The sequence below is a fragment of the Aphelocoma coerulescens genome (genome assembly GCF_041296385.1).
Source record: "Aphelocoma coerulescens isolate FSJ_1873_10779 chromosome Z unlocalized genomic scaffold, UR_Acoe_1.0 ChrZ, whole genome shotgun sequence".
Classification (NCBI taxonomy): domain Eukaryota; kingdom Metazoa; phylum Chordata; class Aves; order Passeriformes; family Corvidae; genus Aphelocoma; species Aphelocoma coerulescens.
The window spans coordinates 5,205,078-5,220,627 of NW_027184085.1; the positions used below are offsets into that span (position 1 = coordinate 5,205,078).

The 15,550-nt window shown below is 35.4% G+C and overlaps 1 protein-coding gene across 2 annotated transcripts in view; it reads right to left on the bottom strand.

Moving 5' to 3' along the window:
- Positions 1–15,550, bottom strand: part of PIK3C3 (phosphatidylinositol 3-kinase catalytic subunit type 3) — a 74,106-nt gene that overhangs the window by 29,059 nt on the left and 29,497 nt on the right. For both annotated transcript variants that reach the window (XM_069001659.1, XM_069001658.1), the window contains 6 exons: positions 13,504–13,632; positions 13,105–13,174; positions 12,461–12,525; positions 10,120–10,204; positions 8,940–9,014; positions 898–1,066 (listed from right to left, as the gene is read on the bottom strand). In XM_069001659.1, coding sequence (XP_068857760.1) covers positions 898–1,066; positions 8,940–9,014; positions 10,120–10,204; positions 12,461–12,525; positions 13,105–13,174; positions 13,504–13,632 — 593 coding nt within the window. The remainder of the gene's footprint in view (positions 1–897; positions 1,067–8,939; positions 9,015–10,119; positions 10,205–12,460; positions 12,526–13,104; positions 13,175–13,503; positions 13,633–15,550) is intronic.

Consider the following 15,550-nt stretch of genomic DNA (forward strand, 5'->3'; position numbering starts at 1 on the left):
ACTACTTGCAGCATTTTATTTTGTATCAGTGGCTGCTTTTCATATTACATGTACTTTTCACAAAGGCTTACCATATTTCCAAATTCTTACACATATTCAAAGGTTTACATTAGGTAATCTATGACCTTAAAGTGAAAATCTTTCCTCTTCATTGAAGACATGCTAAATGAAATCCCTGGACAGACCAGGAGTGCTTACCTGTGTTCTGTTCAAACAGAACAAATATGAGCTACTTGGCTTAGAAAGTTGATGGGTATAAGTAATACAGTCACTGCCAAAGAATGAAGCCGATTCCAAATTTAAAAGAGATCTGAGACCTACCAATCTGTTGGTCCACAGACACAGAGTCTAAAGAGTTTTTAGCTGCCACAATTCTGGGTATTTAAAGAAATTTCTAACATGCTTGATTGTCACTACAAGTTGCTAATTTTTGTCCCCCAGGAGCTGAACTGAACTAAGCATATGTGTGTGTCATCTTCAAGCCAAAGAATTTGATCATCACTAATTTGAACTGGAGGAGGATAAAGCAGCAAATAAGTACTGATTTAAATTAAAATGACAGTTCCTTGATCATCAATAATCACAGAATAAGAAGCTTAAGGGTAAAAACATACCCAAAAATAAATGTAACTTAATATCCCACATGAGTTATGAAATGAAGCTATTTAAACTATTAAACAAGCAAAACTGGGAGCTTTAACTTGAACAATTACATTCACTGTCCACATTACACCAACACTGTGATGTTTTCATTCCTTTGTTTCATACAAATTCTTTTGTTCACGCTCAAACAAGCTTTGAATTTTCAACAGAAACATTTCAGCAATTCATTTACTCATCTCCTCTCCTGCTTTAGAGTGGCTCTAATGAGTTTTGGCATAAAGCCAGTGCTGTTACCTGCGGAGGTGAAGAAAGGCTGTGTAGCACTGCTTACGGAACTCCTGGTACTGCTCACTCTGGGTGCCTCCCATGCCTTCCACCATCTCCTTGTTCAGCTTCATCGGGGGAGGAAGGGGCTTGGGGTCCCGGCCCAAAATATAACCAAAGTCAATGTGAAACAGTTTACCTGTAAAAGATGGAAAGGCAAACTCTGAACACAGTATCAGTTCTTGATGCAAAACTTAGAAAAATAGAATCATTAAGAAGATAGTAAGCAGCTCCCAGGAAGTTTTCTGTAAGGTTTATAACAGTAAATATTTTATATTCAGCTGTTAACTTGAAATGATGGTTTTAAAGAAGTAAAGCTGATTTCAAATTCATTAAGAGTACAAACAAGATCTGTTTTCCTGCTTTTTTGATTTTTATACATGCTGAGTATATTCACAAAGACTGAACCAATACTGAAACTGGTCAGCAGATATTTAAATGCACAGTTTACATAATAGATACTACTAATTCTTTGCACATTCTTTAGAACTTGTTAGAAAATTTAAATATTAATATTTAAAGCAACGCAACGTGTGTTTCCCATTTAGTTCCTGTGGTATGAAGTATGGTACATTTAACATACAACTAATATAACAAAGAGAAAGTAAGACTCATAATCTGATGAACAATCTTGCAAAGAACTGAACAAGAAAAGACTTCAGTGCTATTTCAAAAGTCTTTTGAGTTTTCAAGTAGGGTCAAAAATGATCAGCAGTTTTGAAATACATTTAAGAAACATCACTACAACTCCAAATTTGAAACTGGCTCTCAAATCCACCAAAAAATTTGTCATAGCCTTTTCAGTACTAAAATGAAATGCATCAATCACTGCCTTTCCACTCTCAGTTCAACCGATTTAAAACACTTCTGCAGCATTAACTTGACAAAAACTTGTATATGCCTCCTGTCTTCAAAAGCACAAGGCAACTGCCCTTCCTATCAAGAGCCCGCTGTGCTGCTCACCATAATGCTCATACATTTACTGGGGAAAATTCAGAGTGCTCTCTTTCAATATTACTCAACAATGCATGAGATGTTATCAGTGGCAAGAAGAACAACTGAACTTCTCTTAGTAAACTTCAGTTTACGAGCAACTTCAAAAAACCTAAAATATTTGGATTAAATGAAGATTAAACATTTTATAAATACAGAAAAATTATGTTAATAGAAATAAAAGTAGAACAATTTGTAATTCTTAGGTGGCCACTTTCTTAGGAACAGTCTTGACTCAGTGGAAAATATTCTCCATGTTAAGCAAAAAAAAAAAAATCTTTGAAAGTGTTCTACAAATGTATTTTCAGTTTGGAATGTGTAATTTAAACAATGACTTGGGCCACACCAGAACTACATTACAAAAAGATGGTGAGACTTCAGATATGCATGCAGATAAAAGATAGAAGATCTTTTAAACAAGAAGGCAGAAAGTTATTAGCATGATTGTTATCTAGACAAACACAGACAGCAGAGAGGATAGAGTCTTGTTTCAGGATTATGCAACTGAACAGCATCACAGACAGGGGTGTATTTGCTATGGGTTATTTTAACCTGCAGCATTTGTATTCATTCTGAGATTTTCCTAAGATTAGGTTATTATTGGTGCTCTTGGAAAAAAATGGAGCAGTCATATTTTTCAGTTAATCACCCCTCTGACTCTTTCATTGAATAATAATGTAGTATGAATAGAAAAGGCTGCTTGAGATCTGTCATAAGCACTCTTCTTCAATCCAAGAAACGAATTCCACAACAGTCCAATTTCAAAGAGAGATCACAAGGATCCTGAACAAGAGGCAAAGTATTTGCTGATTGATAAATGCCACAACATTTTGCATAACTAACTGCTATAAAAAAAAAGCCTTCCTTCAATACATTTCTTCTGGGCTGGTAGAGGAGACTCTTTTAGAGCTCATTTTTGTACACCAACTTTTTGAAGCAACGACATACAGAACCCTTCCACCATTAAGCTAGAAAAAATCTTTAACTAAAAAGTTTTGGGGACCTGCTTTCTGTTCAGTTATTCAAACCTGCCACCTTGAAGAGTCAAGGGACAACACTTTGAATAAAACAGTAACTCTTACAGCAGTAAATTTTTTTTTTCAGTTTTCTTTGGAGATAGGGAATAAAAGATGATAATTAATAATTTACATTGGTAACAAAGACATCTAAAACATTCAAAAATATTTCAACAGTTGAGTGATAGACACTTAGAAAGCGAGATGAGGCCATCCTGCATTAACATTATAGCTTTCCTAGCTGTACTTCAAAATTCAGCTGATTTTTAGGCTGACTCAAAAGGTATGTACAAGCTCATATTTAAATAAATACATATAAAACATTTAAAACCTGTGTACTAAAGACAAACTTGACTAATTTTAATCCAGCTCCTGCAAGATCAATTAAGCCAGCACACCATGTTACAGAACAGGGACAAAAGGCTCTCCCTGGTGCCTGTCAAAAGCTGCTACACCAGGAGCAGCCCGAGGGAGCACTGCAGGTCTAGAGATTTCTACAGAGAAACCTGACGAATGTTACCCTCAAGGACTTAACAACTGAAAAGTAAAAAAAACAAGCCTGCTTTGGACAAATTAAATTGGCTATTTCATTAGGAAAATTAGGTGATGCTTATATTCTTATTTATGTTAATAAATAATAAATTTATCAAGTTAACAAACTCAATGATTACAATTTTTTTAATACTAAGATTAAAAGCTTGCAAGTATATGAAGTGATCATCTCAAGTACCATTTTTATCAGGATGTAACACTGAATATTCCACTTTCATTATATTAATGAATGTGACAATTCTTACCCAGCATAAAACCAATTATAAGAGTAAGGGGACCTCTGGAGGACACCTGGCCCAGCCTCCTGGTTGAGCAGAGACACTCAGGTGCCTTAGCCAGGGCCATGTCCAGAGCTTCTGAGTATCCCCAGGGATGGCCTCTCTACAACCTGCATCAGTTACCTCCCTGTGAGTAACAGGTCACACTCATACAATGACACTTATATACAGTAAACACCTATCCTCCCAGTAATACAGCCTTCCTGTGAACTTGGTGCCACACTACTTTTCCTAAAGGCTTTGAACTACCACGTTTTACAAAGCAATTACATGTCCTGCCTTCAGTAACAGTGTGTCATAACACACACACTTCTATCTCTTAGACCATCACGTTTTACCATGACCAAACTTCTTCAGAATTATTAAATCTCACTTTAAAGGGCTCCTATCTTCAGACATGCCTATAAATTACAGACAAATCTGGACCTCTGCTTTGATTTACTCCTGGTAAATGACTGCTAAATCATAAAGGTGAGGGGGTTTTTTGTTTGTTTCAGTAATGACTTAAACTAAAACCAGGAGTTAGTTAAGACAACAGGTGAAACAGATCTCATCTTTTAGAACAGTGCACTAGAAATCATCCTGCACTCCCCATTTATTTTACTGTAGAAAAAGCAAGACACAAGGCATTTACTGACTGTAAGAGAATGAGAAGCTTCCACGACTAAACAGCATGGACAAATAAAATCATTTAAATCAAAATCTAAAAGCTGATACTGTTGGGTACTTTTGAGCTTTTTTTTTTTTTAATTATTTTATTCTATGAGTTTGACTACCTTTTTCCACTCAACACCTGGTTTTCTAACATAGGGAATAAAGAGGACAGGCCACTGGTTACTTCAAGGAAATGGCAAGGAACACGGAAGTTACTCTGACTACCAGCAAGAGCACCAGGGATTTCAGAGTCCATCTGACTTCCTTTCAGCCTTGAGAGTGATCTTTGATTAAGTGAAGCATGGACCTGTAAAGACTAAAAATTGATACCTGGTGCTTGCAACAGCCAGTAACACCTGTCTGCATGTGGAGAGGGTGATTTGTCCATCACTTTCCCTGCTAATACCTAGATTTTAATACAGGAGAAACTTCCTATAGAGCAGCACAGCAATTGTTTCATTTTGCTAGGAAAAACTACTGAAAACCAGACAGAACTCTGAAAACCTTAAACAAAATGCAGATAACAAAGCAAATTAGATGTAATTACTGAAATAAAGTAATTCTGGTGGCAGTTGTCTCTTAACAGTAAAAAAGCAAATTATTTCAAACTACTGTGTTCCCATTGTTAGAAAGAACAAAAAAAAACCCCAACAAACCAAAACACAAAACCCTCCAGAATTTCACTATTTTTTCTGTAACCCTCAAGCACCACTATTATTTTAACTTGGCCTATATAAAAAATGTACAGTTTAGTGATTATTTTAACTGAATTCCTATTTTAAATTTGAAGCAATAGGATAAAAACTCCTCTGATGAAAACAACTGGATGGATGGGGTGTTTTTCTGGCTTTCCCAGCAAATTCTGATGTTACTGTCAAAATTTCTCTTTTGCTAACAGAGCATTGGCATGATGAAAAAATCAGAATGACTAATTTATTGTGATAATTTTCATCAGCAGCATCTTACAACTTTTCCAAGAGTATACAACAATGAAAGTAATGTGAATTTTTAACAACTTACTCAGGAGAGAGGTTTCAAAGTCAGTATGCAGCAACAGATGGACGTGAAGTTTATCACTGTCACCCATGTAACTGGTAACAGCCCAGCCTGTCTTAAGCATTATAACCCACCTCTCTCCCCCAGCTGTCCATTCTCAAAATGCCTTCCATTCAGGCATATTGTAAGAAAAAAATAAGTCTGATATATATGTTCCTAGATGACAAATGCTGTTCAAGCTACCTGGAAGAGAAAGTGTTTCAGCAGATCAAAAGCTAAAAGGTTATGTTCTTCTTGCAATAAGCACCATAGAAAATGGAATTCCAGAGAGAAATCTGAAGGACAAAAGAATGCATTAGTTTTCATTTTTTAAAAAATAAGGATGTCCCTCTATCAAGACCAGTAACATATAAAAAAATCTTTAAAAATTGTATTTTACCTACTACAGTATTTTGCAACATTAATAAATATATTTAACAATGTACTTGTCTAAGTACTGATGCAGAGCGAATGTTTGAATCCTACAGGTTTTCCATTTCTAACATCTTCAAACCTGCTCTGGGATAGATTTTTTTGACTGAAAAACAGGAAGTACAAACACATGGTGTCATTTCATATATGAATCTATTCAGGTCCTTGTTGTTTTACTTGACAACGCTCTCTAAGCAAGACTGAAGAATAAATGTGGTGTCAACTGGTGTACTTCACACTGAAGAAAGACCACACTTCTACCTCTAAGGATTAGAAGACAGCCCAGTTCTTTCATCTATTTACACGATGCCAAAAGCAAATGTGGTTTTCAAGTTCTGAGCACCCAGTCTTTGACCTGCTCTTAGATATCAATAACCTCATTTTATCCATGTAGCAATTTTCCCTCCTGGTACAGAGCAATTTCAAGTGTATGGCTCAGATCAAAACCCCTGTATTTTGGGAACTCATACTGGGAACTTGAATTTTCATGCAGGTGACCAAAGGTTACTGAAAGATAAGCTGGCCATCGCTAGGGTGATAGTAAGTTGGTCAGACGCATACAAAGTCACTGCTACTCAAGAAACCCATTTGAATGTCTAGGATATCCTAAAATATCTACACATAGCCTGGACCTTTGTGAAAACTTATGGACCTTTGCATGTCTATAAAGCAAGTTGAAATTATTAAGATACTCTGATGGGACAGGAGACTTCACTTATCTATGAAAGTTGAAATACTTTCTAACTCTACTTACGACTGTACTAACTGCCTTGCATTTACAAAAGGCTTAGCAGATATGAAGACATCCATATCTGGGTATTTTGTTAGTACCTAGACACTGACTCTACAATCAAATCAGAGAACATAAGAACTGCAGAACAAAGTGTTTTCAGGGGAAGGCATGGCATAATTGCAATATACTAGCCCTGTGGATATTCCATGGAAGTTAACTGAACATGCTATACCTCGTATATCACAATCCAGTTTCACAACCAGCGAGATCTTCCTTCCAAGGCAAGTAAAGGAACATTAGCTGTTAAATCAGATGCCAGCTTCAATAAATAAATCAGTCTGTAATCCTAAAAGGAGGCACTGATGTTGCCTAAACCTGGGCACAGAGCTGAAAAACAGTGTCTTGTTATTTACAAGTCACAGTAGTATCTGCTACAGATTTGGAAACAAGATATTAAAACACAGAGCAATTGATAATGCATTTTGTCTCCAGGAGAAGTAGAATGTTCAAAGTTTTCAGAGAAAATAAATATCCCTATCATGCAATACTGACTATGTAATGTGACCTTTAGGTTATCAGCCAAAGCACATTTATGAAACTGATACAAGTATTTTCTGTAATTTTTAACATTACTGACAGATAAGGATGTTTTGACTGAAGGTTCCCCACATCTCTTTCCAAACACACTTTTACAGCTGTCCTTGAAGTATAATGATACAGCACTTAAAAACGTGAAAATCTAGATGTCTTGTTTAAGACTACTACTACAAAAAATGTCACTCGATTTCTAGAACTATAGGCATAAAAGAGTCATGAAAGACAGCAGAAATTATTTAATTAGATAACTGACATCTCATGCAAAAAAATTTCTAATGTGTAGGAAAAAATTTGTTTCTATGAACTTCAGTATCCATTGCTTAATATTTAAATTATACTGTATCTAGTAGAAGCACAGACATCTGTATGTTACAAGATGATGCACCAATTCTATTGGAAGGAGTCTTAACAGATGTGGCTACATTCACCGAATCGAAAGGTTGAGCCAAAAAAAATGTAATCATATATAAGAAATATGTGAACCCACAGGTGGTACTCAGCATTCTTTAGCCTACTGGAAACCTTCAATTCATTAAATAAGTATCATCAAGAAAGAATGCATATAGACACAAATAATTTTGAAGGAGGTACTTGGAGCATGATTCTTTAAGAATGAAATTAGCTTTTTCCAACTTCAGGCTAAAGGATTCTCAGTAGCAAGAAGCAAGCCTTGGTAGCAAGTCTTTGTTGTACTTGGAACATAAGGAACATAACGATTTCTCTTGATAGCTCACGACAGCTCTCAGTTTGTGACAGAGCACAAGTTTTTAGACTTGGAATGTACCATGGATGTGCACTGCCCTCTGCTGTACTCCCCAAATTCTTCCAGCAAAGCAGCTGTGCTGTACTTCTTAACACAGACAAGTAAGATGCACTTTACCCCAAATCAAAACACTAAGCTATTACTCTCGGCACACAAGCAGAGCCTGCTATGAAAAGATTTATATCCACCACCACAGATAAATGAGACCTCTCAAGACAGATCTTTAAATGACTGTTTGTACATTTTCAAACAGCTAAGGTAAAACATCCATGCTTTAGCTGTTCCCCCATGAGCTTAGAGCAAGACCTTTTACCCTAATCAAGGCCAGTTGTTAATCTTCTGCTCTTTCAGACAGACTATCATGGTGAAAAGCAGTATATGCTTCAGCTTTACCTGTAACTAACAAACATTCCACGTGGATGGTCTCTTTTTCCAAATAATATTTTTTATTTAAATGTTTCTCATTCAATAAATGTTTCACTTCATAATAAACACTTAACCACAACTCTTAATTCTCCACCACTATGTAATGAAGGTATTCAAGCAATGAGAGCTCCTAGGGAAGCGGTAGTTCAAAAGTAAGCAAGCAAGTAAAAATAAGCCAAACAAAAATTCAAAAAGACATTCCCCTATAAGAATTGTTATTTGTCAAAACTTTGTGAAGCTCATGCAGCTACACATGAACTCATTTTCAATGAAAACACTTGAAATTCCCTCTATCCTAAAACAGTGATTATAATAGTTGAAGCAGCTTTATTTTCACATCCTTCATTTCCTCTAGTTAAGAAATCATCTTCTTACACACTGGAGCAAATATTACCTTAAATGAGACAATATAACTTACATTTTAAAATATAATCTAGTCTGCAATACTCAGTGGGTTATATTCACAAGGAAAATGCAACACATTAGAAATTAAACAACTGTTGATATAAAATTATACTGCTAAAAAGAATTACCTGTTTTTGTTAGCAACAGATTATCCAGATGTCTATCTCCAACTCCAAGGATGTAAGTAATCACACAATAACCAGCTGTAACAAGTAAATTGTAAACATCAATATAAGTACCATTCCTGGAGTGCAACAAGTTCCACACAATTAACAGCAGCATATTACATTATCTTAGCTCTAGTTCACTAGCAACAAATATACCACAGAGACTTGGGGCAGGAGTGGTGCTGGTGAAGAATAATCAAGATTATCAGCACTATGAAGAATGTTTGAAGTAATAAAACTCTGAAAGTTATTCTGCATTGCCTAGATTTTAATTTCTTACTATACAGTTACCTAATTACTTACTATACAATTATTTACTATACAATTACATACCAAACCCTAAAAGACTAAATTCATTCAATATTGGGATTAAGGTACTTCAAAGGAAGGTGAAATATTCTGAGCAAAGTGAATGTATATGTTCTGAACTGAAGATATTTTAAGGCCACTGTAAACAAGCAACAGGCATTGATATGAGCCTGTATATACATGTCAGCAGAATTCACAAGATCAGCAGTGACAAAGAGCAAACTGTTTTAATTGTTGCTTTTACCCACTAACCAGAACAGTTTGAAGCAGCTCTGAAGAATGCACCATCAGAAAGAGAAAGGCAAAGGAAAAGATATTGTGGAGTCACACCTGAATAATCTTTTTTTTTTTTTTTTTTTAGAATGGAAGTCTTTTTTAATTTTATAGACAGCAAATGTGGTATTTTAACATGGCCATCAGTATACCGAACATGAACTACACTACCATTTTTCCTTGTCATACAAATGTAACCACAGCCCCCAAAACACCTTATGTTTTAAAAACCAATTAGAATTTTGATACAGATGATTTATCATTATCTAAACGCTTAACATGTCCCTGCATTCTGAAGACCTCAACTCACAATGCAGAGTGGGCAGAGGTAAGATTATTGCTAGAAGCAGAGAGTATTTAACTCATACTCTCCTTTAAGAACCACAAAGAGCAGACTTGTGTGTAACATGCCAGGCTCAAAATGATTCTTTTCACAGGACTTCTGACAGCAAGCACATGCACAGTGCCCTGTCTGCAGTCACCTAAACTGAAATATCTTAACACCTCATCCACCTCAGACTTCACCTAAGAAGTTACCAGCTGTTAGACTGTAACTCACCACAGCTCTTAACATACGTGTCCATCACTTCTGCGCTGATTCCATGAGGGCCAGTCTCACTAGGGGCATGTTTCCTGAAGAAGTTCTGGAGAGAATGCCATGAAGATACTTATTTATTCCATTAGTTACTTCATACACACATGATATGAAACTGGGTCTTTAGAAAAAAAAAATACTTAAATCAAGACCACACATGGCCCTTATTACAATCTGTTAAACTAACAACCACCCCCAAAACACTTAGCAAGATCTAATTTAATATCACTTTATATTCTGTCTCAATCATCACATTCTTATACTTGACACAGAAATTGAAAAGCAGTTTCCTTTAGTAAGTGTTTCAGAAAATTAACAGTGCACTGAAAAGTAACTAATCAGTAACTATGAGTGACAATACTTCCAAAGCAAATTGTTTAGGTCATATCAACAAAAACTAAAACAGGATTAGCAGTCCTGCTTTATAACTACATTTGGGGAACATGCTCTTACAGGGTTTATCATCCTTATATATCTCCCTATTCCTCAATAAAACCAACTGCTGCTACTGAGTTTAAAAAGAAAATAAGCCTAAGCCATCAAATGGAAAACTCAAATTTCCTGTGAAATGTGGACAGGGCCAAACAATCCTCCCATCAGCCATAAGAAAACTCTTAACCTTCTTGATTAAAAGAAAACTCAATTATATCCAAGCCTAAGCAAAGTTTCTTCCAGTAAGCAAAATCTAAGGAAGTACTCTAAGAGGAACATGGTAGTCCCCTGAATGGTATGTGACAAAAATCATAATGAAAAGACAATTATGTCAATGAACTTCTAAAACATGAACTTTAATTTTAAGGTTGTTGATAAAAGGTAAGTAACACTGAAACATCAAAACACCTTTTCTTTCCTGCAGATATGCGTTTTACCAGGCAGTACTGGACTAATTGCTTTAAATCTTTTAGTAATTAATATTTATATACAGTGCTCATCTTTACTAGAACAGCTGTGAAATCCAAAATGAACACTCATAAAGAGTGAACGAAACTTACAGAATATCTAAAAGTGTTCAATTACTTTTCATTTCCTTGGCCTACAATGCCCAGCTATATTAATCGTGCCCCAGCACAGGAAATGTCATTCTTTTGGCACACTACTTAGATTAATAATTCTTCCCACAAATATTGCTCCTTATGTCAGCACAGCAACTGAAACAATAGGGCACCTATTTTTAGTCATAATATGATGCCTTAAGTAATTGAAAAATAACAGTTTCACAGGCATTTCTAAACATATTATTTTATAAAAACATGTAATGGACTGAATTATGAATAGTACACTTCCAAGATTACAAAGGATTGTCAAGAAAGCACTTTACAATCTGTAATATTATTGACAGTGCAGATGTACCTTATCACAACCTCTGTGGAATTGAAAGATAAAAAAACAACTTAAGCAACTTGATGCTGGTCACTGACCAGTGATAAGCATTTTTGTTGGTAAGCTTATTTGTTAAGAAAATGATAATGAAAAATGATAAACAATTTAAAACTTCATATTTTTAACAGATATAAGTTTACAGGAGCTGGAACTAGTTTGCTTTGGCTCAGAGTTACTGAGCTACAAACAAATACAAACTTCAGTACCATCCACAAAAAAGAAAAAAGTTACCATGAAAAATCAAATGCAAATAAATATGCTCTATTTTCATTAAAAAACCTATTAGCTACTCATCTCATTTAGTAGGTTTTTACCCAGCTGTGTTTATCTCAACCAGCTGAGCTCTGCTACCTAGCTTGTGTGCTGTGCTTGAAACCAGTAAGTTTTGTGTGCTACTATTTAGTTATGTGTCTCCATTCAACTCCATGAGAATTAAGAAAATCTGCTAACAAAACCAAGTTACAGCACCTATACATCCACTTTTGCAGGAAAACAAGCTTCAGAAATTATATTAATGAATTACTTAGTTGTTTCATCCAAAAACTAAAAAAATTAATCAAAACGAATTTTGACAATGTCAAAAGTAATGAATGAAAGACAAACATTCTGAAAACATGCAGAAAAACGTGTCAGGTGTATTCCATTAATCATTACGACAAAGCTGGGATTTCAATATCGTAACTAAACTCCATTGTAATTTATTTAAATGTGCTACTTTTAGAACACGAGACACTCAAGTGATCATTTATGTACACCTTTTTAAAGTTAAACATCTGCTGTAATAACCCCAAATGTTTCCAGCTGTAATACGTCTTCTAACAGACCAAAGAATCACCTGAGAGACTGAAAGAATTTTGCACAAGATCTAAGCCTTCAGCTCACACTGGTTGATCAGAAGACAACTTACAACTCCCCCATCACCTACCTGTATAGTTTCCTCAGTAGCAAGAACTTCTGCAACTGGTACTGACGGAATAAACTGCATGAAACCTGTGACAGAAAACAGACAACTTTCAAGCTACTCTGTAATACATGTTTATGAATGGACAGAACTAATACACAGTCATTCCACTGCTTCTCATAGGCAAAAAACCTCACTTTTTTCCCATGTTCCAATCTCCTGCTTTCAATATTTTTAAAACAACTTGTCATTAACACCAAATTAACTTGCAAAAGTTGTGTTGTTACAAATTTTCAGGATAAGAGACGGTTAAAGTAAATTGAAGGCTTTCCTAAATATTTATCCACAATGTATCCAAAAGTAGCTATGTTTGATTTTTTTTTCCTCCTCCATTTCACGCAAAGATCTCAAAATACGAGTGTTAAGTTATTTGTTCATGATCACACAGAAAGCCAGCAGCAAAGACTGATAACTACTGATTGTCACATACTCCTAAATCCAGACCAGGCTTCTTTTATGAAAATGTTTGAGTCACCTATGGAGTAGCTGTGGTGCCTCAGACTGTTTACTTCCATGGCTGACACTGTAACAAGAGTTTTTACACACTAAAAACTCAGGGAGGATATTCTTCTCCATACTGTACTTCTAGGAAATAAATGTATTCATACCATGTTTCGTACTAGTTGCCAGCACTTTATAGGGCGTCAACTTCAAATCCAGATTCTCTTTCCTTAACAGCTGGAAAAAAGCAATATACAAAGGCAAAGATGAATGCAACAGAAAGGCAGATTCTATTACTAAAAGGATGTGTACAGGACATTGATCTCCACTGTTATTCACTGAAACTGATAATGAGTGAAAGCCTGTTTGGCAATTCTTTTTTTTTTTTCTCCTTAATCTACACAGGGTAATTGTATGTCTATAAAGAAAAGAAAAAAGCCACCAAGATCTGAGAACTCTGGAACATATTAGCAATATAAGCTGCATTAACACAGTTTAACAGTCTTGCTTTTGACAAGGAAAATCAAGAAAACAGGAAGACAAAGATGTCAATTGATAATTCTCACCTTATCCATGAGTGAAATAATCTGAAGAATAAGTTGATCTTGACGTAAATCATCACCATGCTTAAAAATTACAGGGTATTTGCCTCCATCTTCTGTCTTGAAAAACAACTGAGCAGGCATTAAGGCACTCTGGAAAAACAAATATTCTACTAAGCTGGTTCACAGCAGTGCTCATATTAACACATTGCTACAATGGAGCTCAGAAATGCAAGTATTTGCATTGTATTTGTACTGCCTCAACCATTAAGAGAGTACCATTTCCACTCACCAGAAGTGTAACTGTATTTTAAAAAGAAAAATACCTTAATGCTTTAGTTCCTTTTCTATCAAGGATACATTCTCCCCTCCTGCACCACCACAGCAGCAGAAGAGGAAAGGACAGAAGTATTCTTTTTTTTTCTCATGTAGGTAATTACAATCAACAGAGAAGTACCATGGAAAAGGTCACAACAAAACAAATTTAAACTGATCAGATCAAAAAGAGACACAGTTATAGGATAAGGAAGAAAGAATTCCTAGGGGCAACTCATCTTAAACAATTAATTGCTTCCTTAATCTATTTAGCAAAAGCAAAAATGTCTTTTTACCTTATTGTTTGAGAAAGCCCATTTAATTGTTTTCAATTTTTCTGCATAAAATGGATCAAAGGGGATCAATTACCTACATGAATGATACAATCTATTGCAACTGACCCAGTCACTTCCCTCCAAAGCAAACCAAACAAAAATAATTGAGGATACAGAGTTTAATATTGAGCAGTTGGATTAGATTTTCATACTGGTATTCCAAAATTATTACATTCCATAAATAAAGGCAAAATTATTCTTTACATAGTCCTACAAAAGCTAATGTGATGTCCAAGAGCACCAAAAATTAATAATTCTTCCCTTTTTAAGTCTGTTTGGTTTTTTCCCATAGGCCAGAATGAGATTATAAATGGAACTATGTGAGCTTTCAGAATCAGAAGAAAAAAATCTGATTTTGAAAACAAGTTACTTCTCACGTTTTTGGTCCTACATTTTTTGCATAGTTACAGAAGATCAATATGTAAAAGACTGCCTTGAATTTGTCCTGAGGAACTTCAGCTATTATTATTGATAGGAAATATTCAGTTGCTGTTCCAGCAATCTTTTTGTCCACATTCTTTCCCCAACTCTTAAATCATACTTGCACAAAACAATGACTCGAGTTTGCAAAAGTTTGCTTTCCTGACAAAATCTTTTCAACGTTGCCTCCAACCAAAGGTGCAAGAGCATGCAACTGCAGAAGCCTATCCTTCAAATGGACTATAACTTGGTATAGAGAGAAGCAAGCTAAAACTGCTAGAAAACTATGCAAAAAAGATTCACCTCTGATTTTAAGTAAACTCAAATTATAATACAGTTGAATTATAATAAGCAGCCTGATGAAGCTACTGCGCATAATAAATTCAGGACCTATCACAGATGACAGATTAACACTGGCTGTCACAGCAGCCTGTATGAATTTTTCAGCTGGCAAAGTCCTCCTGGATGCAGGAGTGACTTGTACAGCAAATTTTTGTCATCTTAAAATTAGCTTGCAGTCACCTATAGGAACTGAACACAAACTTATAAAAAGGTCCAACACCACTGAGCATAGCTAATAACTTATACTGCAAACATTAACTTACATTTCAAGCAGTAAAATAAACAAAATAACCACAGCCCTTTCAACAGTACATCAGCTGTTTTACGGTCACAAGCAGCTGCTACAGTTTGGTTTAAGGATTTACCAATCATGGGGCCACAGGATTTACCTGTCAGCTGACTGCAACTGCATAAAATGGACCACCGTAGTGCTTTCCACTCTCTATGAACTTAAGCTTTATTTAGCAATGGAACAGACTCACAGATCTAAATGACACACAGCACACCTGCCTTGATTTGCAGGATTTTGATCTTAAAGCGGTACTCCTGTTGAACACAGGAACAAAATTCAGGGAAATTCTGAACTTCATAATCTGTATCACTCTTACAAAAGCTGCTTTAAAGTTAAAAACTTTAAACTGAAAAACAAAATAAGGAGT